Source organism: Pinus tabuliformis, chromosome Q, assembly GCF_031772625.1.
Source record: "Pinus tabuliformis cultivar Carrire ecotype Pingquan chromosome Q, CPIR1, whole genome shotgun sequence".
Lineage (NCBI taxonomy): Eukaryota > Viridiplantae > Streptophyta > Pinopsida > Pinales > Pinaceae > Pinus > Pinus tabuliformis.
This window is the reverse complement of record NC_142296.1, coordinates 1375412534-1375440431: the sequence shown is the minus strand read 5'-3', so window position 1 is coordinate 1375440431 and position 27898 is coordinate 1375412534. Positions and strand designations below refer to the sequence as shown.

Genomic DNA, 27898 nt, shown 5'->3' with positions numbered 1-27898 from the left:
AGTGTCTTGAGGGTTAGAAAATGTTTTAATCCCCTCATGAGTCCTAAGTCATAGGTGCTAGGTGATTTTTCCAAAGGCTAAGTTCGAGGATCCATTTAAAAATAAACTAAAAATTAAAAAAATAAATAAATAAAAATTTAAATAAAAATAATAAAATAAAGCAAAAACCCTAAAAATAATAAAATAATAATATTTTTGAGTAAAGAAATGCAAATTTTCATTTTTTAATGAATTAACTAATTCGATGGATGAGATTAAGAGATGTCTTGATCCTCATCAACTGTCGAGATCATTTCGACATGGATCACTCGAACTAGCCGTTGGGATCTTTTCCTTTAAATAGGGTGCAAGGGGTCATTTGAGATCATTCGATCTGAGAGTCTGGTGCTAAAGAAAGCTCTCTTGTAGTCATTTTTTGTGCAATAAAGAAGACTTTGTGGTTAAAAATCTTGCTGGTGTTACTCTTCTGAAAATGCTGTAAGATTGTTCTTTTTTTTTTTGCATAATTTTATTTTCAGACATAGATGATAGCTTAATGAAGATTGATCTAGGCACATGTATCTTGTCTGATCTTTGGGGTTTGAATGATAGTTTAGATTTTGAAATATAGTGGCAGGTATCTCCATTTGATCGAGTTTCATTATTGTTTTCTCCTTCTATGTTATGATTGATTTTAAGTTGTGCAGGAAATCCTTTTTTCAGATTACCGGGCGTTAGGGGAAGTTCTCGGTTGAACCAACCAACTCCCGGGTTGTGTTTTTTGAAAAAGCCCAGCCAGTTCTTGACCCCGGGCTTATCATTCGAAATATTTTTTATGAATGCACGCAGGATTTTCTGAAACGTTTTACATTAAAATTAAATTCTGATAATATTACTGTGATTATTGATAAATCTAGCTTCTTAAGAGCTTTCAGTTTGTAAATACTGTAAATTTTTTGCTGGGTTCAGGGTTTTCAGTTTTTGTTTTATGCACATATCATTTTTGGGTGATTTTTCCTTCCAGGTTGCAGGGTTTCTGAAGATCTCCAAGGTTTATTTGCGTCGTTTCGCTGTCCAAGGGTTTCAATTTCAATTGTTTTTCAGGTCCGGAAGAAATTTTACATCGGTTTCACCAATATCCACTTCTGGGGTTTGGAATATTTTTCTAAGGACTGCAAAATCGTTTTTCAAATCCCCTAGTTATCTTCAGCTGCCCAAACTGCAAATCTATTTTCACTCAATCTCGTACAACCACCCTCATCTGCTGCAAAATCCCTTGCATAATCAATTCTTCCTGTGTTGTCTCCTCATATCTGCAAACGAAAACTGAGAGCCCGCAAATCTGAAGGCAAAATAAAAATAAAAAAAAAAGGAGGCAGACGTGGTTTGAAAATCATTTCCCATATCCCTCTTGTTGTCATCAATCTGTTCTCCAGATCCTGCGTATTTACTTACGGGTTGCGGCAAGAAATTATCGTTGTTTTATATGGTTGTTGGAAGCTGCAAAACGTTTTGGGTGGCATTACTGCGCATAAAAGGCTGAACTGTGCTCACTCATCCGCCCAAAATTGTCAGATCCGCGCTGCTGCATCCTTACTTCACAATGGCCGCCGTTCAGCTGTGAACCCATGAACGTTACCTGCATTTCACGCACGCGCCATGATCTGCAAACTGCACACAACAAAAAGGGGAATGTTTTGAAATTTTACAGTTCTTCCTGCTCTTCGATCTACGCCGACAGCATGCTCGTTAGCCTCAATCTGCGCATTGGCTTCGTTTCAGACATCATCAAACTGCAGTGAGGAAGGTCATGTTGATACACACGGGCCAGGTAACGTATTATGCACAGGTGAGCTGTGTATGCGTAGATCTCTTTTCCGTTTGCGTAGGGAGTAGTCAATGTTTTTTTGGGTTTTCAGCGTAAATGCAATTAGGTGAGTTTAGGTGTTTAGCATAGGTTTAGTTTTTATTATTTATCATTTTGACTTCATAGCGTAGGTTGATTCTATAATTAGATTTAAATTGTTCAGTTTCATTTTAGATTTACGTTTTTTTTTTTTTTTTTTTGCTTGTGATCAAATTTTAATGTAAAGTTTTGTTTTGAAAACATAAAAAAAATAAAAATCGATTTTCTAACTTTTCTTTTCATATAGTTAGCATAGTCAGCTTTAGATTTAGCTTTGATTTTTATGATTTTAAAATTTGGTTTTAGATTAGATTTTATTTTATTCTGACTTTTAGTTTCATTTTAGTTTAATCTTTATCTTTTAATTTAGTTTAATTTTTTTTAAATCATAAAAAATCATAAAAAAAAAAGAAGAAAAAATCCCAAAAACATAAAAAGTTTTAATCTTAGTTTTTTACTTTAGATTTTATTTTGTGTAAGTCTTAGTTTTAGAATTGATTTTTAGTTTAAAAGGGTTAGTTTAGATTTCGTTAAATAGATCTAATTTTGTTAGATTTTAAAAATAAAAAAAATTCATAAAATATAAAAACATAAAAAAGATTTTGGAAATATTTTGCCAGATTCAGTCTTGGCTCGGGGATTTTATCACATTTTATCTTTTCTGCTAAGGCTAAAATTTTTGATGTGGAATAAATGTTTATCGTTTTATGCGAGTCTGCACATGAACGATCATTTTGAAGATTAGCTGCATGAATGTGATATCTGGTTAATGTTCATAATTGCGTGGTTGTTTAAAGTATTTACCTTTTCGAAATTTTTAATCGCTGGATATCAAAAGCATGGTTATAAATAAACTTGGGGACGCTCCTAGCCATATCAACCGCCTCCTTGATGAAGGAGAGTTTCCCTATATCCTCAAGCAACAAATCAACACAATGTGCTGCATACGGAGTCCATGGAGGTTAGTGCTAGAGTTGTATTGCTATGTACTTGTGTGGTGGGAAATAGCTAGTGTTTGTAAACCCTATGTAAGATAAGAGCACCAGTGTGGAGAGCTTGTGTGATGCAACATGGCTAGTGTTTGTGAACCTTAAGTAAGACAAAGTGTCAATGTTGAGAGCTTGTGTTATATAAGCTTGGTGGATGTGGCAAGGTTTACTTGTTGGTGTTGATGCCATCTTATTGAAGATCTTTAGTGGAGTGACTAGCTTTGGATAGGAGTCATTCTTAGCCAGGAGTTGGTGGTTAGTTTTTTTATGGTTAGCTAGAGTTTGGAGAGCTCGACTTGGACCAACTTTGTGATAGAGCTGTGTATGTGCTTGTACTTGTTGTGCTGGTATGATAGAGTTGTGGTTTGTGAAAGAGTAGATTTTCTTTTTGTCATAGGTTTGTAATATTCCGTTTATGAAATTTGACAAATTTCTTGGAATTTCACTTACAAATTAATTAAGCTGTAATTTTCTTTGTTGAATTACACAATTTGCATCAGAAATTAACGATGTTGACCACTACCGGTCAACTACCCATAGCAGTACACCCCATTTTCTTTGCAAAAAGGGTAGCGCTCGATCGACATGTCCGTGCCATTCTGCAGTCATAGACAGCTTGATCAATTTATTTTGTAAACCCAGTCTGCATGTATAATTTGTAAATAATCTTAGCAGATATGAGTCATGTCTGTAAATTGCCTAGGTGGACCTAATTTTCTAAGTGATAATCTACGTCTCGGAAGGTTTTTCGTCTCACTGATCCATGATCGGCAGAGTTTTCCTTCAGCCTAACCCCAAAGCCGGGATGGATTTTGTCACTAGAATCTTAGGAGAATCCTAGTGTGTTAATTTGCTAGATTATAGTTGTGTCGCAGAACTGGATGGTTTATGAGGGTCTATGTCAAATGGGTTTTCCCCCCTTGAGATGTAAAGTTGTAAAAGTCATGATGTAAAGTGTCTTGAGGGTTAGAAAATGTTTTAATCCCCTCATGAGTCCTAAGTCATAGGTCCTAGGTGATTTTTCCAAAGGCTAAGTTCGAGGATCCATTTAAAATTAAACTAAAAATTAAAAAATTAAAAAAATAAAAAAATAAATAAAAATTTAAATAAAAATAATAAAATAAAGCAAAAACCCTAAAAATAATAAAATAATAATATTTTTGAGCAAATAAATGCAAATTTTCATTTTTTAATGAATTAACTAATTCGACGGATGAGATTAAGAGATGTCTTGATCCTCATCAACGGTCGAGATCATTTCGACATGGATCACTCGAACTAGCCGTTGGGATCTTTTCCTTTAAACAGGGTGCAAGGGGTCATTTGAGATCATTCGATCTGAGAGTCTGGTGCTAAAGAAAGCTCTCTTGTAGTCATTTTTTGTGCAATAAAGAAGACTTTGGGGTTAAAAATCTTGCTGGTGTTACTCTTCTGAAAATGCTGTAAGATTGTTCTTTTTTTTTTTGCATAATTTTATTTTCAGCCATTGATGATAGCTTAATGAAGATTGATCTAGGCACATGTATTTTGTCTGATCTTTGGGGTTTGAATGATAGTTTAGATTCTGAAATATAGTGGCAGGTATCTCCTTTTGATCGGGTTTCATTATTGTTTTCTCCTTCTATGTTAATGGTTGATTTTAAGTTGTGCAGGAAATCCTTTTTTCAGATTACCGGGCGTTAGGGGAAGTTCTCGGTTGAACCAACCAACTCTCGGGTTGTGTTTTTTGAAAAAGCCCAGCCAGTTCTTGACCCCGGGCTTATCATTCGAAATATTTTTTATGAATGCACGCAGGGTTTTCTGAAGCGTTTTACATTAAAATTAAATTCTGATAATATTACTGTGATTATTGATAAATCTAGCTTCTTAAGAGCTTTCAGTTTGTAAATACTGTAAATTTTTTGCTGGGTTCAGGGTTTTCAGTTTTTGTTTTATGCACATATCATTTTTGGGTGATTTTTCCTTCCAAGTTGCAGGGTTTCTGAAGATCTCCAAGGTTTATTTGCGTCGTTTCGCTGTCCAAGGGTTTCAATTTCAATTGTTTTTCAGGTTCGGAAGAAATTTTACATCGGTTTCACCAATATCCACTTCTGGGGTTTGGAATATTTTTCTAAGGACTGCAAAATCGTTTTTCAAATCCCCTAGTTATCTTCAGCTGCCCAAACTGCAAGTCTATTTTCACTCAATCTCGTACAACCACCCTCATCTACTGCAAAATCCCTTGCATAATCAATTCTTCCTGTGTTGTCTCCTCATATCTGCAAACGAAAACTGAGAGCGCAAATCTGAAGGCAAAATAAAAATAAAAAAAAAGGAGGCAGACGTGGTTTGAAAATCATTTCCCATATCCCTCTTGTTGTCATCAATCTGTTCTCCAGATCCTGCGTATTTACTTACGGGCTGCGGCAAGAAATTATCGTTGTTTTATATGGTTGTTGGAAGCTGCAAAACGTTTTGGGTGGCATTACTGCGCATAAAAGGCTGAACTGTGCTCACTCATCCGCCCAAAATTGTCAGATCCGCGCTGCTGCATCCTTACTTCACAATGGCCGCCGTTCAGCTGTGAACCCATGAACGTTACCTGCATTTCACGCACGCGCCATGATCTGCAAACTGCACGCAACAAAAAGGGGAATGTTTTGAAATTTTACAATTCTTCCTGCTCTTCGATCTACGCCGACATCATGCTCGTTATCCTCAATCTGCGCATTGGCTTCGTTTCTGACATCATCAAACTGCAGTGAGGAAGGTCATGTTGATACACACGGGCCAGGTAACGTATTATGCACAGGTGAGCTGTGTATGCGTAGATCTCTTTTCCGTTTGCGTAGGGAGTAGTCAATGTTTTTTTGGGTTTTCAGCGTAAATGCAATCAGGTGAGTTTAGGTGTTTAGCATAGGTTTAGTTTTTATTATTTATCATTTTTAGTTCAGAGCGTAGGTTGATTCTATAATTAGATTTAAATTGTTCAGTTTCATTTTAGATTTACGTTTCTTTTTTTTTTTGCTTGTGATCAAATTTTAATGTAAAGTTTTGTTTTGAAAACATAAAAAAAATAAAAATCGATTTTCTAATTTTTCTTTTCATATAGTTAGCATAGTCAGCTTTAGATTTAGGTTTGATTTTTATGATTTTAAAATTTGGTTTTAGATTAGATTTAATTTTATTCTGACTTTTAGTTTCATTTTAGTTTAATCTTTATCTTTTAATTTAGTTAGTTTAATTTTTTTTAAATCATAAAAAATCATAAAAAATAATAAAAAATCCCAAAAACATAAAAAGTTTTAATCTTAGTTTTTTACTTTTGATTTTATTTAGTGTAAGTCTTAGTTTTAGAATTGATTTTTAGTTTAAAAGGGTTAGTTTAGATTTCGTTAAATAGATCTAATTTTGTTAGATTTTAAAAATAAAAAAAATTCATAAAATATAAAAACATAAAAAAGATTTTGGAAATATTTTGCCAGATTCAGTCTTGGCTCGGGGATTTTATCACATTTTATCTTTTCTGCTAAGGCTAAAATTTTTGATGTGGAATAAATGTTTATCGTTTTATGCGAGTCTGCACATGAACGATCATTTTGAAGATTCGCTGCATGAATGTGATATCTGGTTAATGTTCATAATTGCGTGGTTGTTTAAAGTATTTACCTTTTCGAAATTTTTAATCGCTGGATATCAAAAGCATGGTTATAAATAAACTTGGGGATGCTCCTAGCCATATCAACCGCCTCCTTGATGAAGGAGAGTTTCCCCATATCCTCAAGCAACAAATCAACACAATTTGCTGCATACGGAGTCCATAACAATGTGCTGGAGCAGTGTTGCGGGGGAGCGCCCCCCCCCCTCGAACCCGCTCCCGAAGCGCGCTCCGGGCGGGAGCGGCTCGGGAGCGCGCTCCCGTAAAAAAATTTGCGCTCCCTGGTCTGTGAGGGAGCGATTCAGGGAGCAATCGCTCCCGCGCTCCCGGAGCGTTTTTTAATGCCCGGGAGAGATCGGAGAGCGATCGCTCCCTGATCGCTCCTGGGCATTAATAAACGCTCCGGGAGCGATTTTAAACGGACCGGGAGCGGTCCGGCGGAAAAAAAATCCGCCGGACCCGAAAATTATAAAAATTTTAGAATTTTTTTTTTTGTTTATAAGCCCAATGGGCCAAAAAAAAATCATTTCAACTTCATTGAGCAAGAGATTGAGAGCTGAGCAAGAGCAAAGGAGCAAGGAGCAAGAGCTGAGGAGGAAGGAGCCAGAGCTGAGGAGCGAGGAGCAAGTGCCAAGGAGCGAGGAGCAAGCCTGCAGATGTAAGTAACTTAATCATTTAGTTAGTTTAGCTGGTTAGGTAGTTAATTTGGTTAGTTTAATTTACCTGTTTGAGTTTAAAGCTCATTAATTTAAATTAAATGAATTAATCCCAATAAACTAAATTAATTTGCAGATTCAAGACTCAAACCCTACAAACATCAAACACCATGGACCTGGGGATATTTATTGGCATTTTCCTCTTCCTGGTCCCTTTTATGGTTATTATGGTGGTGGAGAGTAGGAAACGGAGGGGGCCTCAAACTGAAGAGGTGGATGAAGAAGCCGGAGGAAGTCAAATGGGTGAAAACCCCAGTGAGGAGGAGGTGGAGGAGGGTGAACATGAGGGTCAAAAAACTAAACAAGACCAAACTCCATTGTGGAAATATGTTCACAGGGCTGAAACAGGGAGAGGGGGTGGAACCACTAAATTTCATTGCCCCCATTGCAACACTGACTACACAGGCTCATACACCCGTGCTAGAAGACATCTCTGCGGGAAAAGGCCATGGGATGGAGAGAAACAAATAGGAATCAAAACTTGTGACAAGGTGTCAACAGCAGATAGAGCCAAATACATAAAGGAAGAGGAGGACGCCCAATACAGAACAAAAAGATCAAGGGGTTTCTTTGAACCAATCTCACCATCACAAAGAACTCCTTCAGCATCCTCCCAAGGCAGTGGATATGGACATGGAGGCACAGGGTCATCATCTTTAAGGCGTAGAACCATATCAGATTTCCTTGATGAGGGGTGTAGGAATGATGTGGATTCAAAAGTTTACAGGTTCCTCTATGCATGTGGGATACCATTCAATGTTCTACGCTCACCTTATTGGCACGAAATGGTTTCTGCCATAAATGATGCCCCTAAAGGATACAAGAGCCCTGGGTATGACAAGGCAAGAACTGTTGGCCTTGATCATGAAAAAGCAAAAATATCACATTCTTTGAATAAAATGACAAGTTCTTGGACTGACAATGGGGTGTCCATTGTATCTGATGGATGGACAAATGTAAAAGGCAAGCCATTGATAAGTGTTCTTGCAGTGTCCCGAAGTGGTCCCATCTTTCTAGCTGCACATGATTACTCAGACAAGTTCAAGACCGCTATCAACATTGCAGAAGCATTGCTTGAAACAATTGAGCGTATTGGCCCATACAATGTCATCCAAGTCATCACTGATAATGCTCCTAATTGTAAGGCAGCGGGAGCAATTATTGAGGATAAATACCCGAACATATTTTGGTCTGGATGTTTGGTTCACACATTGAACCTTCTGTTGCATGATAGAATGAACAATACCAATGGATTGGTGATTTGTACAAGAAAGGAAAAAAAATGATAAAATTTATTACAAATCATAGCAATACCCATGGCCTTTTCCGCAGTCACTCGAGATTGGAGTTGCTGAAGATTGCGAGGCCTAGATTTGGTAGCTATTACCTCACCTTCAGGCGCCTTTTGAAGGTAAGAGAGGCATTAGCTAGCATGGTATCAAGTCCACATTGGCAGTTGTTAAAGGAAAGGGCTACAAATGTAGCTGACATGGCAAGTTTTGAAACGGTGGAGGAGGCCGCTCTTGATGGGCAGTTTTGGACAACTGTGAGACAGGTATTGGATTTCACCAAGCCAATTTATAACATGATTCGGTTTGCAGATACAGACAAACCAGTGATTGGCGAGGTGTATGAGCAAATGGATACCATGTTGGGGGAAATAAAAGACATTGTTCATAATAAAGATCCCAACTTGTACAAACTGATTCATGATTGTGTGTGTGAACGGTGGAATAGGCTTAACCTTCCACTACATTGCTTGGCGTATATCCTTACGCCAAAATACTACTCAGAATCTTGGTTGGGCAAACCTGCAGCAGGGGGTGGTGTTAGGACCAAACCCCATTTAGATCAAGAGGTAACTAGAGGATATCTGGAAGCATTAGAAAAGTTGGTGCCTGACAGGGAGGAATGTGCAGCTGTGCGCCTTGAAATAGGCAGATACTTCAGTGGCAGTGGTTTGTATGGTAACTTCCATGCAATGGACGACAAAGATAAATTTGATTCTCTCACATGGTGGGAAACATATGGCGGCCACGGACTTTTGCCAAAATTGGCAAAAAAAGTTCTTTCACAGGTTGTAAATTCTTCTTCTGCAGAGAGGTGTTGGAGCACCTACAGTTATATACATAATGTGAAAAGAAACAGGCTCAACGAAAACCGAGCAGAAAGCTTGGTTTATGTGCACTACAATTTGAGGTTGTTGAGCCATTACTGTGATCGGGCTAATGAAGATCCCACATATAAAATTTGGGACAATCACCCTGAGGACGACAATTTGGAGGATGGCATTGTACATATGGAAGAACTAGAAGAGGAGCTTGTACGGGATGAAAATGAAGCAGTTGCAGCAGCCATGCCACCTCCACCTCCACCATCCAGTAGCAGTTCTCGGGGCCCGAGTCTTGTTCCATTGCTGTAGCCACCTCCATCGACACCCTCGCGTGGAGGCTCTAGTTCTGGTCGTCGGTCTGTGCGGGAGACTCCTAGAAGACCACCACGACCTACTTATACTCCTGGGGACTCTCGTGGCAAGGGCCACTTGTAGATTTACAGTTTACTTGTCTTTTTTAGTTTCTATTAGACTTTAGTTTTCATAACTGTTGAGTTTTGAGTCCTTGACTCTTGACTCTTGACTCTTTCATATCATTATGACATTATGATATTTTTTGTAAACATTATATCATTGTGACAATGAAAATTTGAAGTTTGAAGTTGGGCCTTGGCAATTATAACTCATTGGTAATGATTGTGAATTATGAATATGATGCTTTGTGAAAGACTAAAGTTGTTTCATTTCATCTCATTATTCATGTTTCATTTTATAAATTTTTAACATTTCATATCATGTTAACAGTTAGAAGTTAGGACTTAGAAATATCTTCGATATTACTTCTTGTAATGGTTAAACTTGGCTTACAAATACAACTTGTTACTTTGGTGATCAATGATGATAAATGTTATTGAATTTTCAATTCTGAAAGCTTGAAGTTGAAACTTTAATATTGAATTTGATGAATCATGATTTATAAGACTCAATATGTTGCAGTTGTAATATGTATTTTACTAACTTGTGGACATGGTTGATGACGATTATAATTTCTAGATGATTGATGTGATATATGGTTCAATGATCGATTTATGTTTTTTTATGTTTTTTATGTCTATTTCGTCATTCTACATGTTTTTATTGACATATATGTATCAAAAATTAAAAAATATAAAAAATATATATATTTTTAAAAAATCGCTCCCCGATTCGCTCCCAAACCGGGAGCTTCTGAAAATGGTCGCTCCCGCTCCCGCTTCCGCTCCCGCTCCCCGCTCCCGCTCCCGCTCCCAAGTAACATTGTGCTGGAGGTTAGTGCTAGAGTTGTCTTGCTATGTACTTGTGTGGTGGGAAATAGCTAGTGTTTGTAAACCCTATGTAAGATAAGAGCACCAGTGTGGAGAGATTGTGTGATGCAACATGGCTAGTGTTTGTGAACCTTAAGTAAGACAAAGTGTCAATGTTGAGAGCTTGTGTTATATAAGCTTGGTGGATGTGGCAAGGTTTACTTGTTGGTGTTGATGCCATCTTGTTGAAGATCTTTAGTGGAGTGACTAGCTTTGGATAGGAGTCATTCTTAGCCAGGAGTTGGTGGTTAGTTTTTTTATGGTTAGCTAGAGTTTGGAGAGCTCGACTTGGACCAACTTTGTGATAGAGCTGTGTATGTGCTTGTACTTGTTGTGCTGGTATGATAGAGTTGTGGTTTGTGAAAGAGTAGATTTTCTTTTTGTCATAGGTTTGTAATATTCCGTTTATGAAATTTGACAAATTTCTTGGAATTTCACTTACAAATTAATTAAGCTGTAATTTTCTTTGTTGAATTACACAATTTGCATCAGAAATTAACGATGTTGACCACTACCGGTCAACTACCCATAGCAGTACACCCCATTTTCTTTGCAAAAAGGGTAGCGCTCGATCGACATGTCCGTGCCATTCTGCAGTCATAGACAGCTTGATCAATTTATGTTGTAAACCCAGTCTGCATGTATAATTTGTAAATAATCTTAGCAGATATGAGTCATGTCTGTAAATTGCCTAGGTGGACCTAATTTTCTAAGTGATAATCTACGTCCCGGAAGGTTTTTCGTCTCACCGATCCATGATCGGCAGAGTTTTCCTTCAGCCTAACCCCAAAGCCGAGATGGATTTTGTAACTAGAATCTTAGGAGAATCCTAGTGTGTTAATTTGCTAGATTATAGTTGTGTCGCAGAACTGGATGGTTTATGAGGGTCTATGTCAAATGGGTTTCCCCCCCTTGAGATGTAAAGTTGTAAAAGTCATGATGTAAAGTGTCTTGAGGGTTAGAAAATGTTTTAATCCCCTCATGAGTCCTAAGTCATAGGTCCTAGGTGATTTTTCCAAATGCTAAGTTCGAGGATCCATTTAAAAATAAACTAAAAATTAAAAAAATAAAAAAATAAAAAAAATAAATAAATAAAAATTTAAATAAAAATAATAAAATAAAGCAAAAACCCTAAAAATAATAAAATAATAATATTTTTGAGTAAATAAATGCAAATTTTCATTTTTTAATGAATTAACTAATTCGACGGATGAGATTAAGAGATGTCTTGATCCTCATCAATGGTCGAGATCATTTCGACATGGATCACTTTAACTAGCCGTTGGGATCTTTTCCTTTAAATAGGGTGCAAGGGGTCATTTGAGATCATTCGATCTGAGAGTCTGGTGCTAAAGAAAGCTCTCTTGTAGTCATTTTTTGTGCAATAAAGAAGACTTTGGGGTTAAAAATCTTGCTGGTGTTACTCTTCTGAAAATGCTGTAAGATTGTTCTTTTTTTTTTTGAATATTTTATTTTCAGCCATTGATGATAGCTTAATGAAGATTGATCTAGGCACAGGTATCTTGTTTGATCTTTGGGGTTTGAATGATAGTTTAGATTCTGAAATATAGTGGCAGGTATCTCGATTTGATCGGGTTTCATTATTGTTTTCTCCTTCTATGTTAATGGTTGATTTTAAGTTGTGCAGGAAATCCTTTTTTCAGATTACCGGGCGTTAGGGGAAGTTCTCGGTTGAACCAACCAACTCCCGGGTTGTGTTTTTTGAAAAAGCCCAGCCAGTTCTTGACCCCGGGCTTATCATTCGAAATATTTTTTATGAATGCACGCAGGATTTTCTGAAGCGTTTTACATTAAAATTAAATTCTGATAATATTACTGTGATTATTGATAAATCTAGCTTCTTAAGAGCTTTCAGTTTGTAAATACTGTAAATTTTTTGCTGGGTTCAGGGTTTTCAGTTTTTGTTTTATGCACATATCATTTTTGGGTGATTTTTCCTTCCAGGTTGCAGGGTTTCTGAAGATCTCCAAGGTTTATTTGCGTCGTTTCGCTGTCCAAGGGTTTCAATTTCAATTGTTTTTCAGGTCCGGAAGAAATTTTACATCGGTTTCACCAATATCCACTTCTGGGGTTTGGAATATTTTTCTAAGGACTGCAAAATCGTTTTTCAAATACCCTAGTTATCTTCAGCTGCCCAAACTACAAATCTATTTTCACTCAATCTCGTACAACCACCCTCATCTGCTGCAAAATTCCTTGCATAATCAATTCTTCCTGTGTTGTCTCCTCATATCTGCAAACGAAAACTGAGAGCCCGCAAATCTGAAGGCAAAAAAAAAAAAAAAAAAAGGAGGCAGACGTGGTTTGAAAATCATTTCCCATATCCCTCTTGTTGTCATCAATCTGTTCTCCAGATCCTGCGTAATTACTTATGGGCTGCGGCAAGAAATTATCGTTGTTTTATATGGTTGTTGGAAGTTGCAAAACGTTTTGGGTGGCATTACTGCGCATAAAAGGCTGAACTGTGCTCACTCATCCGCCCAAAATTGTCAGATCCGCGCTGCTGCATCCTTACTTCACAATGGCCGCCGTTCAGCTGTGAACCCATGAACGTTACCTGCATTTCACGCACGCGCCATGATCTGCAAACTGCACACAACAAAAAGGGGAATGTTTTGAAATTTTACAGTTCTTCTTGCTCTTCGATCTACGCCGACAGCATGCTCGTTAGCCTCAATCTGCGCATTGGCTTCGTTTCAGACATCATCAAACTGCAGTGAGGAAGGTCATGTTGATACACAAGGGCCAGGTAACGTATTATGCACAGGTGCGCTGTGTATGCGTAGATCTCTTTTCCGTTTGCGTAGGGAGTAGTCAATGTTTTTTGGGTTTTCAGTGTAAATGCAATCCGGTGAGTTTAGGTGTTTAGCATAGGTTTAGTTTTTATTATTTATCATTTTGAGTTCATAGCGTAGGTTGATTCTATAATTAGATTTAAATTGTTCAGTTTCATTTTAGATTTACGTTTTTTTTTTTTTTTTTGGCTTGTGATCAAATTTTAATCTAAAGTTTTGTTTTGAAAACATAAAAAAAATAAAAATCGATTTTCTAATTTTTCTTTTCATATAGTTAGCATAGTCAGCTTTAGATTTAGCTTTGATTTTTATGATTTTAAAATTTGGTTTTAGATTAGATTTAATTTTATTCTGACTTTTAGTTTCATTTTAGTTTAATCTTTATCTTTTAATTTAGTTAGTTTAATTTTTTTTAAATCATAAAAAATCATAAAAAAAAATAATAAAAAATCCCAAAAACATAAAAAGTTTTAATCTTAGTTTTTTACTTTTGATTTTATTTAGTGTAAGTCTTAGTTTTAGAATTGATTTTTAGTTTAAAAGGGTTAGTTTAGATTTCGTTAAATAGATCTAATTTTGTTAGATTTTAAAAATAAAAAAAATTCATAAAATATAAAAACATAAAAAAGATTTTGGAAATATTTTGCCAGATTCAGTCTTGGCTCGGGGATTTTATCACATTTTATCTTTTCTGCTAAGGCTAAAATTTTTTGATGTGGAATAAATGTTTATCGTTTTATGCGAGTCTGCACATGAATGATCATTTTGAAGATTAGCTGCATGAATGTGATATCTGGTTAATGTTCATAATTGCGTGGTTGTTTAAAGTATTTACCTTTTCTAAATTTTTAATTGCTGGATATCAAAAGCATAGTTATCAATAAACTTGGGGACGCTCCTAGCCATATCAACCGCCTCCTTGATGAAGGAGAGTTTCCCCATATCCTCAAGCAACAAATCAACACAATTTGCTGCATACGGAGTCCCTAACAATGTGCTGGAGGTTAGTGCTAGAGTTGTCTTGCTATGTACTTGTGTGGTGGGAAATAGCTAGTGTTTGTAAACCCTATGTAAGATAAGAGCACCAATGTGGAGAGCTTGTGTGATGCAACATGGCTAGTGTTTGTGAACCTTAAGTAAGACAATAGTGTCAATGTTGAGAGCTTGTGTTATATAAGCTTGGTGGATGTGGCAAGGTTTACTTGTTGGTGTTGATGCCATCTTGTTGAAGATCTTTAGTGGAGTGAATAGCTTTGGATAGGAGTCATTCTTAGCCAGGAGTTGGTGGTTAGTTTTTTTATGGTTAGCTAGAGTTTGGAGAGCTCGACTTGGACCAACTTTGTGATAGAGTTGTGTATGTGCTTGTACTTGTTGTGCTGGTATGATAGAGTTGTGGTTTGTGAAAGAGTAGATTTTCTTTTTGTCATAGGTTTGTAATATTCCGTTTATGAAATTTGACAAATTTCTTGGAATTTCACTTACAAATTAATTAAGCTGTAATTTTCTTTGTTGAATTACACAATTTGCATCAGAAATTAACGATGTTGACCACTACCGGTCAACTACCCATAGCAGTACACCCCATTTTCTTTGCAAAAAGGGTAGCGCTCGATCGACATGTCCGTGCCATTCTGCAGTCATAGACAGCTTGATCAATTTATTTTGTAAACCCAGTCTGCATGTATAATTTGTAAATAATCTTAGCAGATATGAGTCATGTCTGTAAATTGCCTAGGTGGACCTAATTTTTTAAGTGATAATCTACGTCCCGGAAGGTTTTTCGTCTCACCGATCCATGATCGGCAGAGTTTTCCTTCAGCCTAACCCCAAAGCCGGGATGGATTTTGTCACTAGAATCTTAGGAGAATCCTAGTGTGTTAATTTGCTAGATTATAGTTGTGTCGCAGAACTGGATGGTTTATGAGGGTCTATGTCAAATGGGTTTTCCCCCCTTGAGATGTAAAGTTGTAAAAGTCATGATGTAAAGTGTCTTGAGGGTTAGAAAATGTTTTAATCCCCTCATGAGTCCTAAGTCATAGGTGCTAGGTGATTTTTCCAAAGGCTAAGTTCGAGGATCCATTTAAAAATAAACTAAAAATTAAAAAAATAAAAAAATAAAAATTTAAATAAAAATAATAAAATAAAGCAAAAACCCTAAAAATAATAAAATAATAATATTTTTGAGTAAATAAATGCAAATTTTCATTTTTTAATGAATTAACTAATTCGACGGATGAGATTAAGAGATGTCTTGATCCTCATCAACGGTCGAGATCATTTCGACATGGAGCACTCGAACTAGCCGTTGGGATCTTTTCCTTTAAATAGGGTGCAAGGGGTCATTTGAGATCATTCGATCTGAGAGTCTGGTGCTAAAGAAAGTTCTCTTGTAGTCATCTTTTGTGCAATAAAGAAGACTTTGGGGTTAAAAATCTTGCTGGTGTTACTCTTCTGAAAATGCTGTAAGATTGTTCTTTTTTTTTTTGCATAATTTTATTTTCAGCCATTGATGATAGCTTAATGAAGATTGATCTAGGCATAGGTATCTTGTCTGATCTTTGGGGTTTGAATGATAGTTTAGATTCTGAAATATAGTGGCAGGTATCTCCATTTGATCGGGTTTCATTATTGTTTTCTCCTTCTATGTTAATGGTTGATTTTAAGTCGTGCAGGAAATCCTTTTTTCAGATTACCGGGCGTTAGGGGAAGTTCTCGGTTGAACCAACCAACTCCCGGGTTGTGTCTTTGAAAAAGCCCAGCCAGTTCTTGACCCCGGGCTTATCATTCGAAATATTTTTTATGAATGCACGCAGGGTTTTCTGAAGCGTTTTACATTAAAATTAAATTCTGATAATATTACTGTGATTATTGATAAATCTAGCTTCTTAAGAACTTTCAGTTTGTAAATACTGTAAATTTTTTGCTGGGTTCAGGGTTTTCAGTTTTTGTTTTATGCACATATCATTTTTGGGTGATTTTTCCTTCCAGGTTGCAGGGTTTCTGAAGATCTCCAAGGTTTATTTGCGTCGTTTCGCTGTCCAAGGGTTTCAATTTCAATTGTTTTTTCAGGTCCGGAAGAAATTTTACATCGGTTTCACCAATATCCACTTCTGGGGTTTGGAATATTTTTCTAAGGACTGCAAAATCGTTTTTCAAATCCCTTAGTTATCTTCCGCTGCCCAAACTACAAATCTATTTTCACTCAATCTCGTACAACCACCCTCATCTGCTGCAAAATCCCTTGCATAATCAATTCTTCCTGTGTTGTCTCCTCATATCTGCAAACGAAAACTGAGAGCCCGCAAATCTGAAGGCAAAATAAAAATTAAAAAAAAGGAGGCAGACGTGGTTTGAAAATCATTTCCCATATCCCTCTTGTTTTCATCAATCTGTTCTCCAAATCCTGCGTATTTACTTACGGGCTGCGGCAAGAAATTATCGTTGTTTTATATGGTTGTTGGAAGCTGCAAAACGTTTTGGGTGGCATTACTGCGCATAAAAGGCTGAACTGTGCTCACTCATCCGCCCAAAATTGTCAGATCCGCGCTGCTGCATCCTTACTTCACAATGGCCACCGTTCAGCTGTGAACCCATGAACGTTACCTGCATTTCACGCACGCGCCATGATCTGCAAACTGCACGCAACAAAAAGGGGAATGTTTTGAAATTTTACATTTCTTCCTGCTCTTCGATCTACGCCGACAGCATGCTCGTTAGCCTCAATTTGCGCATTGGCTTCGTTTCAGACATCATCAAACTGCAGTGAGGAAGGTCATGTTGATACACACGGGCCAGGTAACGTATTATGCACAGGTGAGCTGTGTATGCGTAGATCTCTTTTCCGTTTGCGTAGGGAGTAGTCAATGTTTTTTTGGGTTTTCAGCGTAAATGCAATCAGGTGAGTTTAGGTGTTTAGCATAGGTTTAGTTTTTATTATTTATCATTTTTAGTTCATAGCGTAGGTTGATTCTTTAATTAGATTTAAGTTGTTCAGTTTCATTTTAGATTTACGTTTTTTTTTTTTTTTTTTTTGCTTGTGATCAAATTTTAATGTAAAGTTTTGTTTTGAAAACATAAAAAAAATAAAAATCGATTTTCTAATTTTTCTTTTCATATAGTTAGCATAGTCAGCTTTAGATTTAGCTTTGATTTTTATGATTTTAAAATTTGGTTTTAGATTAGATTTAATTTTATTCTGACTTTTAGTTTCATTTTAGTTTAATTTTTATCTTTTAATTTAGTTAGTTTAATTTTTTTTAGATCATAAAAAATCATAAAAAAAAATAATAAAAAATCCCAAAAACATAAAAAGTTTTAATTTTAGTTTTTTACTTTTGATTTTATTTAGTGTAAGTCTTAGTTTTAGAATTGATTTTTAGTTTAAAAGGGTTAGTTTAGATTTCGTTAAATAGATCTAATTTTGTTAGATTTTAAAAATAAAAAAAATTCATAAAATATAAAAACATAAAAAAGATTTTGGAAATATTTAGCCAGATTCAGTCTTGGCTCGGGGATTTTATCACATTTTATCTTTTCTGCTAAGGCTAAAATTTTTGATGTGGAATAAATGTTTATCGTTTTATGCGAGTCTGCACATGAATGATCATTTTGAAGATTAGCTGCTTGAATGTGATATCTGGTTAATGTTCATAATTGCGTGGTTGTTTAAAGTATTTACCTTTTCGAAATTTTTAATCGCTGGATATCGTTATTTAGCTTTAATGATTATAAGAACATTGTGGTTTTACTGGATATCTTGTGTCTTTCAAGTTATTTGATGATAAACGATTGCTCTTAATGAGTTCATATTTCTGCAGCATCTGATAATTAATCGTTTAAACATTAACTCCACAAGGCACTGGTCTATTAATTCAGTAAAATCTATTTAGTGCTTGTTTCTTCGTGTCTCCCAACCCAACTGATTCACAGTTGGTCAATCATTTTCCCATAGGGTCTACCCCCCTTAGCCGCGAGAGATAGGCTTAAACGGAGAGGTCGGGGATCAGAGTGACAGCCCCTGGTCTGAGCGTTGTCGTGACAATCTGTGCGACAACAAACGACAAACAAATAAACTTCAATATAGTAACTACAACTCAAAATAGACAGGAGACACATACAATAAATTTTAGCCTAATTTCATTAATATGTAATAAGGTTTTGAGAACTTGTTACAATTGCAACAAATGGCTGAATTCAAATCACTGGAAATGTAGCCCCAAAATGGAGATCTGGAGCATCCCCACTCCAATCCTCAGATCTGCTCCGGATCTGATCTTCAACTGATACTGTTGAAGCTCCGTGGGAGTTTTGGATGAAATCTCCTTAATGGTGGGTTGGGTTTTCTTTCGACTCAGAAAAGGAAACCTAAGGGTTTTCCTCTTAGGGCTTGCTGAAAGCTGAGAACCATGTTCCCAAACCTCCTAAATAGAAAATACTCAAATTTAGGATGTGCCAATTGATTTGCTCCTTCTCCTTTTAAAGATTGGATAAAATCTGTCTCCAACCTTCTAGAAGCACTTTATTTTATTATTTTATTCCCACTCTAGAAGCTTCTCTCCTTTTCTTTATTAAAGTGACTTTTATTTTGTATTTATTTAAGTTACTTTTCCCTTTTTAGACATTTTCTCAATTAAGTACTTTTCCCCTTTTTATTTAATAAGTGACTAATTAAAATCACTTTTTAATCCCGGGAAATGGTTATTCAACCCACATACTTTATCCGACCACTAAAAAACACTTTTCACCATCCCATCCTATAGATTTCTTCATTTAAGTTCCAACAAGCTTTCACAGTAAGGTGTTTTTCTAGATAATTTGCTCTAAATGACACCTTTAGCTTTTTCTAATTAAAACACGCTGATAATAATCCATTTTAAGGGAAATATTCAGATTGCCTCGGAACCAAGAACAAACTGTGCATAGCTGACCCTGATGATGAAATACAATGAGTGAACCACATTGAGCCTCATAAAGCCTCCCAAAATCCCTCCAGACTCACTGATGGAATAATCTCGCTCCTATGACCTAGCTATTATAAACTTTGGAAACCCATCTATCGACATCATAAATAAAACTGAAAATGGGGAGATTGCAAGGTTCTTGTAACAAGAGAATTCATGTGTTATATGCCTAGAAAAATGTGCCCTAAATGATGATCTTTACCACATCGTGAGTCGCTAAATGTATCTACAATCCAATATGGTAGAGGTGTTGGCATTTGGCTAACACTTACATGTTAGTTTAAAAAAAAATATATAATACTCATAACAAATAACAAAAATACTACTTGTTAGCCAAATATAAATACAAACAAAATTGTATTGAGAGTAACAAGGTGCATCTATACCAATATGATAGAGATGTTGTCCTGTGGCTAAGGATTACACGTTGACATCAAATACATATAATACTTGGAACAAATAATAGTAAGATTATATGTTAGCCAGATATAGAGACGAAGAAAAATAAAATCTTTCTCTCTCTCTCTCTCTCTATATATATATATATATTACGCGTTGACAACAAATACATGTAATACTTGTAACAAACAATAGTAATACTATATATTAGCCAAATATAGAGACACAGATAAATGAAATCTCTCTCTCTCTCTCTCTCTCTATATATATATATATAGATATATAGATAAAACTGCTATTTTAAGAGATGAAAAGAGAGATCTAGATTACACATAAATATAAACACTACAGATATGTTATCTACATAATTTATTACAAATTTTACACCTCAAAAGATTTGATCCCTCTAGATGCTTGATAGATTTTGAGTTAGGATGGATCTACATCGGTGGTATTGAAATACGCTTATATGCTACTTGCTCTCTTGGGGTATTGGGTGAAATTGGGTTGTAGGGAAGTGAAATATTATTGATGTAATTTAATGTTTTAGATTGGACGTAAGACTAAAATCTCAAATTTCTTAAGGATTAGATTTGGGAAACTTAAGTGAGGTGAAATTTTAGAAATTGCATTAGCTGCCCAATTCTTGAAATTTCTATAGCATGTCATCCTTGGAGTAAAATATAGTCTTCATCTATCTTTTCCACATCAAGCACCCTAAGTAGCAATAGGATCCCAAATGCTACAAAACCTAGTCTCTTCGTTCATAGGAGTTACAAGATCACATGCTCCCTTTGATTCTATATGGTTTATTTGAGATCCAAGCTCTAGTCTTCTCTTGAATTCCCTTAAAAGCCCTAACACTAAAAGCAAAGAGAGAGAATGCAAATGAAGAAGAGCAAAAAGAGACAAGTACAATCTCACTCTCACACATTTCTAACACAAGCATGTGATTTGTTGAGTGAAAAATGATCAATTGATGAAAAATGTTCTCACCTCCCTTTATTTATATGAAACATGAGGGAAAACAATAACAATTAGACCTACTTCACTACAAGCAACGTCACCTATCACTAAATAGGCCCACATGTGAAGCATTTCAAGTTTCAACTCTAAGTGACACATGTCAAGTTCCAAGTCATGCATGTCCAACAGGTAAAGGGTCCATGGTTGAATGCTCCTCAAGAAAGGTCCATCACCTCCTCCAAAGCCCTGCAATGATCTGGTGCTTCCTCCTATGCCATGTGTACCTTCGGGTCCACTTCACCTATATGATCACTCCTCAATTCGAGGATTTTTAAGTACAAGCCTCCTTGCAGGCAAACAAGTGTCAACATGACAACTAGGGCTCAACTCGCTCCTCCAAGGAGGCGCACCACAAAAATGTCAAGACATAGTCAACAATCCATGAGTAAAGTATTTGCGTTGCCTATGTCCATCGTAGTGTGATCGAGGGTAATTAATGCCAAGTACCCAACATCACATGAAGCACTCCCAAGCATGGGGTAATCACTTTCAGGGTAACCTCGGAAGCTAGCACCAAACCATTAGCAATATATTTGCTGACATAATGTTTGCAACTTAGCTTTGTTGATGATATACACGATCTCTAGAATTTCATCGGTGAAACTGATGATGGAAGAAAAAGTGCATCCATCCATGCCATGGCTAGATATATCTATGGGACATGTCTTTATTAAAAGGCTCTGCAATTTGACATTTTAGATATATAATTTTTAGTTAGGAAACTCTTAAAAAACACAATATATTTACATCAAATTATTTTTCTTTATCATCTTATGATAAATCTGTTTATTTTTTGCTATGTTTGTTTAGGTTTCTAGATGTTTTCATGAACTGAATGGTAGAATTTTATAGTACATTGGCTCTGTTGCATAGATTCATGGTCATACTAGTTTTATAGTAGTGTTTGCAGTGTGGTGCAAATTTAAATGAATAAAAGCAAAAGCGAAAGCACTGGAATTTGGGATGTAATATTCTGTTATGAATATAATTCATATGAAAATAATAAATATAAATATAAATATAACAATAATAAATAATAATTAATTAACTAATAGTTAGTTAGTTAGTAATGAAGAGCACCTGCCTAGGTATATAAGCGGGCCCTCATTGTAATCATTTCACACATCTTTTATACATCCAATAATTCTTATATACAATTACTACTTGTCCTACGATGGATACTTACATATTTCAATTCTTCTGAATTATTCTGTTGCGTATACAAACTTTGTTCGTTATATTGGTATCTGTTAAAATTGGCAACTAGGGCCAAACTTCATGTGGGTCACCTTATTTATGGCTGTTGATATTTTTCCTAGATTCCTCTCATCAAGAGGTGTAGGATTGATCTAAAAATCATCTGATTCGAACAAGTATTTATGGAGATATGAATTTATTTATAATTACTTAACAAATTGTCAAGGTCGGCCAGCAGCTAAGTGTGCGGCACACATGCCCAACGTTTCATATAAATAGAAGAGAGGTTGAGTCATTTGGAACTCATTCATTCACTCATCTTCTCTCTCTCTCCTACGCATAAAAGGAGCCTCTCTTTCTGTCACACGTGTGGCTGAAAGGAAGACATTCTAGGGCAAGGAAGACACAGAAAGGACGCTAGGGCAGCAGGTCATCTCTTTGACCAATGTTGACCATCTAGGGGTGTGGATTGGGTGTGGCTGCCTCTCCTAGGCAGGCCACAAAGTTTGGCACGGAAACCAAGGTGATCTGACCTCTGGTTTGACCGATATTGACTGCCCTAGTTTAGGGCTGCAAGTTGACTTCAGAAATCTGCAAATTGACTGTACTTTTGGAGCTATTCAAGGGCTGTTTCTTCAGGCTGTTCAAGGGCAAGTTGACTGGAAATTGACCAAACATATTAGAGGTCAATTTCATCTAGTTTGACCAAGTTTGACTTTGCTGATCTAGGGTTTGCTGCTGCTGATATAAAATTACAGAATTCAGATTTTGTACTATTTCTCTCTGCTGAACTATTGAAGATAAAAGAAGATTTGATCAAAGGTTTCCCCGCATTGGGGTTTGTCCCTGGCTAGCTGCCACATCTTGTGTCTCTTGTCTTGGCTTGTTTTCTGTTGATCATTTAATGGTCTATCTGCACTTTACCTAATGTATATGTGATTGCTAATCTGTGGCTAATAAGATGAAAAATAAGTAAACTGCTTTAAGCATAGAACATACCATAATTTAATAGTATCAGAGCCACGTTCTCCGATCTCGACCATTGGCCATTAAAGTCTTCATCAACGTAGTTGTCATCCCGATCAAGTGTTTCGTTTTAGAGTTGGAGGTTCTCCATTTTGTCGGACTCGCTATCAGGCCTTTGGCCATAAAATTATTTTAAAAAAGAGTTAAAAAAATTGGAAAAGATATAAAAAAGGGGGGAAAAGAAATTATAAAAAATAAAATAAAATAAAATAAATTAAAGAGAAAATTATATATAAAAAACAATTAAAAAAACAACAAAAATGAAATTATAATATAATTAAAACACAACCCAAAAAAACAAAACAAATAAAACAAGCGACGAGTTGTTGCCACCTTAACAACAACAACACATCGCCATTGAAAACCCGATCACATCCTTCGTCGTCGGGCCATTGTCCATGACACAACGACCGCCACAACAAGGCAATCCCAAGGTCGCATAGACCGGGCCATCGTGTGCTCACCCTGCCACCACATGTGTTGTCTAGTTGATACTTCTTCGCCAGTATGCCAATTTCATTCAACCACTCCATCGCCTCTCCAGCAACATTTCCAAGCCATACACAGAGTTGTACAACATCGAGCAGGTCATTGAGTCGACCACTATTTATCTCCCCTACTAGCGTCATTGTTGCTGTTATGGCTACAACTGCCATAATCGACTGCTATCTCTCGCCCAACGTGATTGCAGACACAACCAATGTCTCATACAACCGCATAACACTACCTTAGCGACACGACCATTGCCACGTCTTATGCCATAGCCACCAGTTCAAAAAAAGTGAAATACCACTGCTGTCACATTGTTCCATCCTCTTTGTTCCACTTTCATCCATACAAAATCTATCCTGCCATACCAATCCAAAGGGACGCCTCTGTACAAACACCCAAATCTTAATCACGTTGTTAATTGCCAACTATTATTAATATTAAGTTTGAATATAGGTGACAAAAGCAACTGCTGTTGAAGATGTTAGACATTGTATAAACTTGAAGGGTTAATAACAAAGTGTTAATAAGAGTATAAAGGAGGGTATTTTTTTATATATTTATAAAAAGGGGTTTGTATAAAAGGAAATAAAATATTATCATAAAAACAAATTAAGAGGGTAAGGATAGGTTGAAAGGGAGGAATGGTTTTAAAAAAATTTAAAAGAGGGCTAAATAAAATAAAGATAAGCTCCATGAATAAGTCAACATTTTGGACTAAATGTCCATTTTGTCTACACGAAATTAGATATGCATATATTAAAAAAAAATTGCAAATTAAGTTGTCCAGCGTGTGGAAGAGTTATTTAGTACAGAAGAATGTCAATATAATGAGCAGATGCAAATAAAAAGATTAAAGGAAGAACTCACAGAACTTCAACGAAAAAATGAAGCATCATAAAAGAAATATAAGGATCTGAAAAATCGATTTTATGAAGAATTGACAGAAAGTAACAGAGAAATTTGGCATCTAAGGGACCATAATAAAAAACTACTTGAGAAGGTTAAGAAGTGCAAAGTTACAAAGAAGAAATTAAAAGAAGAAAATGAATGTTTAAAGAAGAAATTCAATGAGATTCTATCAAAAATGAAAGAATTAAATTTGCATTTAAAAATCCTTAATCAAAGGTTATTAGAACAAATAAATATTTAAAAGATAAGGAGGATACTAAGAATAATGTCAACAATCCAGAAAGCGAAGAGCTTTTACATCTAAGGAATCATAACCAAGCCCTACTTACGCAAATAAAGAAACTTAAAAGTGACAAGAAGTCGCTAAATGACAAGTTAGAATGACTTACTCCATTCGTTATAGTCCAAGTCGAAGATAAAGGAAAAAACACTGAACCAGTCAATATCACATCTCAAGAAGAGGATAAATCAGTTAAGGTGAAGATGTACTCAAAAGTTGTAGTCCAAACAACAAAAAAATCAAGTGAAGATCTCACAATTAATCAAGTAATTTTTGAACCTGAAAGAAATCAGATGCCCCCAATAAAACAAGAAATCACCATGAATAGATTAGGGAAAAATCAAACCGGAAGAACTCCTTATTGACATCCGAATCACAAGATCAAACAACTAAGCCAGTCTACATATTTGAACCCTTCGAAACAGAAATAACATATTTATGTTCCAAGGAATACTGAAGTTTGGAGAATCCAGTTCTATGATAACAATTCAAATTTCATTACAAATTTCCAGTGATCAAAAGATTCCACAGAAGATTAATCTTGGATGGTCAGATCCATTCTCAGTCCGACAATTTTGTTTATCACTCCAGAGGATCATATCATCTTGTATCAACGAAGATGAAAGTTCTAAGATGAGAAGATATTTGAAATGGGGAAAGAGATCCGACCCTTTCATTAGTGAGTTGTGATGACAAAGTTTTTTAAAGAAGGGCAATGTTATGAATAGAATTCATATAAAAATAATAAATTTAAATATAAATATAATAATAATAAATAATAATTAATTAACTAATAGTTAGTTAGTTGGTAATGAAGAGACATGTCTTAGAGTCATGACCATTCATGGAAGGGCACCTGTCTAGGTATATAAGCAGGCCCTTATTGTAATCATTTCACACATCTTTTATACATTCAATAATTCTTATATACAATTACTACTTGTCCTATGATGGATACTTACATATTTCAGTTCTTCTGAATTATTCTGCTGCTCATACAAACTTTGTTCATTACAAATTCATCTAGTTTAATATCTTTAACAAATGCAAATGTTCATTGGTATTGTGTTTGTTTCCTTAATCAGATTAATGTAACAATCTATGATTGGGATATCGTCTGGAAAAGTACAGTTCTTGGCTCAGTGACACTCACAATTGAAGATGAGGGTCAAACTGAGGCTATTTGGCACTCACTGGATAGTTCATCTGGCCAGGTAAGTATAGTTTTCTTGTTCTTTGGGTGTGACTGGCAAAACTTGGGGTTCTTGTAGTTGTTGCTTGCTCCTTGATTTTATGTTTTAACTCTTTTGATGAATCCTTTATTCTGTTATTTATCAGGTTTGCCTGCAGACAAGTACAAAGCGGTTTCCTGTCAGTTCTTCAGGGTAATGACTTGCTGCTTTTCTTGAAATTCTTCCAACTTTCCTTTGATTATTTTCCCTCCCTCCAATCTGAATTGAGATTGATTTAGGTAGTCCTGATTTGAGAGTGATAAGGCTTAGTTGGTGATGTTGGTGTAGTCAATTATGTTCTGGAAATTTTGAAGGTTTCAACTTTCAAGTTGGGTCATGCGTTTTATGTGTTGGTTAAAAGGTTTGAAAGGGTTAATGAAACCTTGACAGCATTAAAGTCAGAAAATGTAGGGTTTGTTTAAATGAGTCTTGGCCAAGGAAAAATATTTTCCTGCTGATCCTATCTCAAGTTTGCATACCCTGTTTGGAATAATCTGCAACATATGCATAGATGTTGACATTCTGATTCCAGATCTTAAACTGGTCTTTGCTATAACACCCTTTGATTTAGTTACTGTAGTCCCATGAACTATAAACTCTTGTCTGTTATTTATTATCTGATTGGTTTGGAGGTTTCTGGCAGAAGTCTCAATGGGTTTGCAGGAGTTGTGGCACGACGAAGGATGTCTGTGGATAAACAAGGGCCCACAGTTGTCCACCAAAAACCTGGGCCTCTGCAAACAATTTTTGATCTACCACCAGATGAGGCAAGTGCAAATGATTTGCTAATGCTCAAGTCTGTGGTGGGCTTGAGATATTATTCTTACTTGCTAAGATTTTTTGCAGCTTCAAATAGATTTATGTTTAGATCATAGAATTGAGACATGTTGGGGTTTATGGAAATTATTCCGTCTTCCTATGCTTGATAAATTCGATGAACAAAGAAAAATATGGTTAGTCTAGCATGTAAGTTTGTTAAATATTAGTTCACTTTTTTGTCCAGGTGGTTGTACACAGCTACTCATGTGCATTGGAAAGATCCTTCTTATATCATGGGCGAATGTATGTTTCAGCATGGCACATTTGCTTTCACTCAAATGTTTTTTCAAAGCAGATGAAGGTTAGGAGGAGCCTTTTTATTGTAGGAAATAGTGCATTTATCTTTTGTGTATTGCAGTTAAAATTATGATGATGGTGCTAAAAGTGTCTTGTAATGGTTTACCACAAAGCAATATGAACAATTTTGATGATTTCTGTGAAATGCTGCACTCATTGATTAGTTTCCATTTATCTTATTGGCTTTAGCATAACTCCTGAAATGTTGATCATGAGTTTGTTTTCAGAGGACATATAGCATGGGAAATAAACTTTTTAATCTGAATCTACATGCAGTTTTTTTATTTGTTATTTTTTTTGTTCGTGTGGTTCACTGTACCAGAGATTGATACTAGGTACATCCACAGAAAACCCACCCGTGTTTAGGTGAGCCGATTATTTTTCATGTAGAAATTACTCCCAAGGAGTGAGAATGTCAATCTCGGTGGGACTGGAACTTGGGTGGGTAGGATAATAGTGACTCCTCCCTACCCCTTGAGTGACACCCACTTGACAAATCTACATACAGTTGGGAAAGCTAGATCTTCTTTTGGACCTGACATATCAAAGAAAATGTTCTGGTAGTGTAGAGTAATTATTCTGGGGAAGTTAATCAGCATTTTATGATCTCATCCTCAGCATTTTGGATTTTTAGGTGTGTAGCCTTTAGAGGATTCAAAGCGTCTGTTGCCTCAAAATATAGCAACCCTTGTGAGGCCTCTCAGTGCAAAGATTAGATTGTGACACAACAATGACCACTGTCATTTCAACACTCCACCCCCTGCTCTTTATTGGAAATTCACCACATGAGAGGCTTCCCAATATATGTCACCTAAGGGTATA

The 27898-nt window shown here is 35.9% G+C and overlaps 1 protein-coding gene across 2 annotated transcripts in view; it reads left to right on the top strand.

The window, feature by feature from the left end:
- Positions 1-27898, top strand: part of LOC149225031 (C2 domain-containing protein / GRAM domain-containing protein) — a 340976-nt gene that overhangs the window by 117437 nt on the left and 195641 nt on the right. The window contains exons 5-8 of one of the 2 annotated variants that reach the window (XM_089386432.1): positions 25814-25942; positions 26067-26113; positions 26607-26727; positions 26964-27080. In XM_089386432.1, the coding sequence (XP_089242558.1) occupies positions 25814-25942; positions 26067-26113; positions 26607-26727; positions 26964-27080 (414 nt within the window). Of the gene's footprint in view, positions 1-25813; positions 25943-26066; positions 26114-26603; positions 26728-26963; positions 27081-27898 lie in introns of both variants that reach the window. The other variant, XM_089386431.1, reaches the window with a different exon arrangement.